Raw genomic sequence first — 4,127 nt, 5'->3', positions numbered from 1 at the left:
GAGAGCGTTGAAAGACATCTGGGGTGTTTTGGGGGTGTTTGCACCTACTTGCCCCAGGTCAGAGAGAGGACCAGCAGTGTTGTATTGATCAGTCTTACATTATGAGCCTGGTGTTGCCAGTGTCATTCTTCATTCCTGATGTCATGCCTGTTGTGGTACATAGAGCCGTGTTATTTCTGCCGAGCGCTACCGCGGCGCGAGTTCCCGTCTGGAGAAACAGGGGACGTTGTGCAGCGTTTTGCCACGCAGGAGTGTTGTGGTCCAAGGAGAAACGGAGGTTAAGCAGCTTTCGGCTTTTCTGGATTTGCTTGCTAGCAGTGTTCAGCAACTTGCTTGTATTGACAATGACTCGTAATAAATAGAGATCTCCCTGTGCTTTTTATGACACAGCGGCGTTACTGTGTGTTTTGTGAATTGTATTTCAGATGTAGGGAGGGAAGTGCCACAAATGTGTTTGCACAGTTAATGTTGAACACCAGAAAAGAAATTACAAACGGAGTATTCTGCTGGGCTTTTCTGCATTTGTTTCTCATCTGGTGTCTTAGCTCTTTGTAGTGTTGGCCAGTGTATGAGAAAGTCGGATCATAAAGCCACCTAAAGCCTTGTGCTTTCAGGTGATGCATCGCTGTATGGGGAACTGGGTACTCATCTTTTTGTAGTAACTGTTATAACATATGTGGGGAAATCCTTCCAATCCGTCAAAGCAGTTGCTCATTTTTACATATGAATGTTTGTTTTATTTTAGGTTATGCTATGACTGGCTTCAGACTCCCCGTCAGCACTTTCAGAAAACTAAATGTCTGGTTCAGACTGTGGGAGAAATTTCCCTCAAATAAACTGTATCCCACTTGGAGGAGAAGCTTATTCTGCAGCTGTCAAGCAAGCACAGTAAACTACAGAGGATGTTTCAGTTTTTCCCCAGTCAGACTCAGTGCACTAAGACTCTCTCCAGAGTATATCTCAGTACTTTCTCTAAGGAACAAAAGCAGCAAAAGCTCTAAAAAGAGCAGACAAAGCATACAAGAAGAGGAGGAAGAAGAGGATGAAGATGAAAGTAATTTGGAAGATGAATTTGAAAATGACCCCAATGTAGTAAAAGATTACAAGGATCTTGAAAAAGTAGTGCAGTCTCTTCGATACGACGTGATCTTGAAAGCTGGTCTAGACATGGCAAGAAAGTAAGTACAGAAGAAACAACTTGCTACTGAGAAAGATGTAATGCATCTAAAATTTGACTTTTGATAAGTTTTTACTGCTGGAATAACTCAGTATTTGTAGGGTTTTTTTTGGTGTAGCTTTTTTTGACTCTCTGAATAGATGTTTTGGATGTATGGGTGTTCCTGTTTATTTCACCCTATCTCCCATGAAACAGCCTGATTTTGCTTTTCCCCATCTGCAGTATTTCTAGGATTGCTGAGGAGGCATTTTGTAATCACTTCCTATTTATTTAAAATTAAGGAAATGCAAACTACTGTACTGTGTAATATGAAAAGGTCTAATTTCAGATTGAGGGAGTAAAATAATGCACTATTTAATGAATGGAGAAATAGGGGCTAGTATGTATAAGCTTCACAGGTCCACCAGGTAAATGTGCAGTCTATAAATGTATCACAGTGTTTGATCTAATGCAAGCTGCAGCAGTCTGATATCACTGTGTTGTTGGAACAGAATATTAGTATAACTTGATCACTAACAAATTATTAAACTGGCTGGTGCAGGAAAGGGGATATTATTTTTTGGATATTCAGGAGACAGATCCCTAGAAACAGCTTTTCTGGCACAGAGCAACTATATGCTATTATTTCATTAATATTTGTGAAAGCCCATTTCTTCGAGTTCAAGTCTGTCCTGACCTTAAGTGAAGGTGTCCTTTACACACAAATTAGAGGTGTAGAAATGTGCCTTGCCTATGGATGGTGGTGTTGTGTTTCTGCAAAGAAACAATTGCATTTTGTTTGCTGCACACTGTAATTGCAATAAAACCTTGTTTTTCTTCAGTAAAATAGAAGATGCATTCTACAATAATGAACTCAGGCTGAATGGAGAAAAACTATGGAAGAAAAGTAGAACTGTAAGATTTTTAAATTTTTTTTTAATATAGCACAAGAAAATATCTAAGGCATGATCTTCTCCCTCTAGATCACTCTGCAAAGGTGGATGCACAGCATTGCTAACGCCACTTCCACCTGGGGGGGATGGTGTGACCATGGTTCCCTGGGTAAAACTTTATTCCCTAAGGCAGACAGGAAACTTGTGTGGTTGGAGAGTCAAATCTAAGTCTGAAAGTCAGGAGAAGGCAGCAAGGACAGAACATTTTAAGTTGCTGAAGGAAGTGATGATATCACTATTTGAGGTTGATGGAGTAGGAATGATTAAATCTGAGATATTGGTGGAGCAGGCATATGATTAAAGAAAAAGAGGAAGTTTGATGATAGAAAGGGATTGAAACTGGAGTAGCTGAGGGGAAGGTTGTTGTACCTGTAATAGAGCACACAGGACCACAGTTAGGAGAGAGCCAGAAGGGTCACTAGACATGTAGTTCTGCCTACCCTTTCTTTATGTGAGGGTGATCCTCAGTGGTGGCTACTGTCATCAAAGGGCAATATGATGAGAAGTTTTGATTCCTGATCCCATAGAGTTAAGGCTGGTTTATGAGCGGTGTACTGTTTCTGTGACTTTTGAGAGGAGCACAGGCAGTTGCTGAGCACTCTGTTCTTTGAAACATTTTAAACTGTTTTAAAGGCAGGAGGAAGAACTTCACATTTTGCTGGCTTGTGTCTGTGTTGACAGGAAATAAAGACATACATGAAACCTTTTTCACAGAGTTAGGTGTTGGTTGTATAACACGGAGCGTGAAGCTCTCGGCCGGGGAGGTCCTGAGACATGTAATTGTGTATTGCCACGGCTTTCCTGGAAGTTCATCACTGGAGGATCTATAATAGGTCTCGTATTGGCTGCCTTCCTCCTCTCCTGTGAGATAGGAATGTTAAGTGGAAAGAAAGGAACATGGCGGGGATTTCCCCAGGGAATGTTTGTAATCACTCATCTTCTCTTTCTCTTTCCAGGTGAAACTTGGTGACACACTGGATCTCATAATAGGTGAAGATAAAGAAACAGGAACTGCTGTAGTTATGCGGGTAGTCTTAAAAAAATTATCTGACAAAACTGAAAGTGAAAAATACAAAGTTACTTTGAGGCGTTGGAAAAACTTAAAAGTACCCAAACAGGATGTGCTTAAGTAACAAGGGGTTGCATGTGACAGCATAAGATTTTTGCAGGAAAACATATTTTTTTGTTAAATATGAATTTTGGTTGAACAAAATTACAGTACCCTTTTTAAGGGCTTGTGTCAGAATGTAATCTTGCTCTGCTGCATACTTCAATAATCATGCAACAAAGCCTGTCACTTTTTGCTGGTAGCTTTGTCTTGTGGTACTGTAAGTTAAAAGATCCAGCACTTACATCTCCAGGAAGTTTCTTATAAATAATGAATCAATAAAGACTGATTTGACCACTATTTAATTGCTGTCTAATTTTGTTAATCAGAAAGATTACATTAAAGCTGACATCACATGAAGCAAAATGGCTTTCTTTGTTTTTTCTCTGTATTTATGAAGTAGGACAAAAGCCTTCAATTATGTAAAGTTCCTTTTTCATTATTTAATCTTAATTAAAGGTTAACAGTACCAACTCCATGCTTACATATGCTTCTGCTGTACCAAGAATACAGCAGGATACTGATGGCAGTGACATATTTCTAAGCAGGAAAACTTCATGGTGACAGAGAATCATAGAATCAGAATGGTTTATGTTGAAGAGACAAGATCATTGAGTCCAGCTATTAACCCAGCACTGCCAGGCCCATCACTAAATTGTGTCTATAAGTGCCACATCTACACACCATTTAAATACCTCCAGGGATGGCGACTCCACCACTTCCCTGGGCAGCCTGTTCCAATGCTTGACAATCCCTGCCAGTGAAGAAATCTTTGCTGATATCCAATCTAAAACTCACCTGGTGAAACTTGATGCTCTTTCCTCTTGTCAAATCACTTCTTATCTGGGAGAAGAGACCATTCCCCATCATTCTCTGGGCCCAGCCATCCAGACAAGTTTTTACCCACTGA

At 40.2% G+C, this 4,127-nt stretch overlaps 1 protein-coding gene across 1 annotated transcript; it reads left to right on the top strand.

The window, feature by feature from the left end:
- The first annotated feature begins 749 nt into the window (after positions 1 to 749).
- On the top strand, positions 750 to 3,519 carry MTRES1 (mitochondrial transcription rescue factor 1). The gene is made up of 3 exons (XM_005426594.2): positions 750 to 1,178; positions 1,999 to 2,071; positions 3,066 to 3,519. The coding sequence occupies exons 1-3, from the start codon at positions 754 to 756 to the stop codon at positions 3,240 to 3,242; spliced, it is 675 nt and encodes a 224-aa protein (XP_005426651.1). The 5' UTR covers positions 750 to 753; the 3' UTR covers positions 3,243 to 3,519.
- Positions 3,520 to 4,127: the final 608 nt, after the last annotated feature.

The sequence above is a fragment of the Geospiza fortis genome, unplaced genomic scaffold, assembly GCF_000277835.1.
Source record: "Geospiza fortis unplaced genomic scaffold, GeoFor_1.0 scaffold486, whole genome shotgun sequence".
Classification (NCBI taxonomy): domain Eukaryota; kingdom Metazoa; phylum Chordata; class Aves; order Passeriformes; family Thraupidae; genus Geospiza; species Geospiza fortis.
The sequence above is the reverse complement of the archived record's forward strand: the minus strand, read 5'-3'. Positions and strand labels throughout refer to the sequence as shown.

Coding starts and splice junctions, on each gene's coding strand:
- MTRES1 (XM_005426594.2), top strand. CDS start 754: ATGACTGGCTTCAGACTCCCCGTCAGCACTTTCAGAAAACTAAATGTC. Junction 1,179..1,998: donor GGTCTAGACATGGCAAGAAA/GTAAGTACAGAA, acceptor GTTTTTCTTCAG/TAAAATAGAAGATGCATTCT. Junction 2,072..3,065: donor TATGGAAGAAAAGTAGAACT/GTAAGATTTTTA, acceptor TTCTCTTTCCAG/GTGAAACTTGGTGACACACT.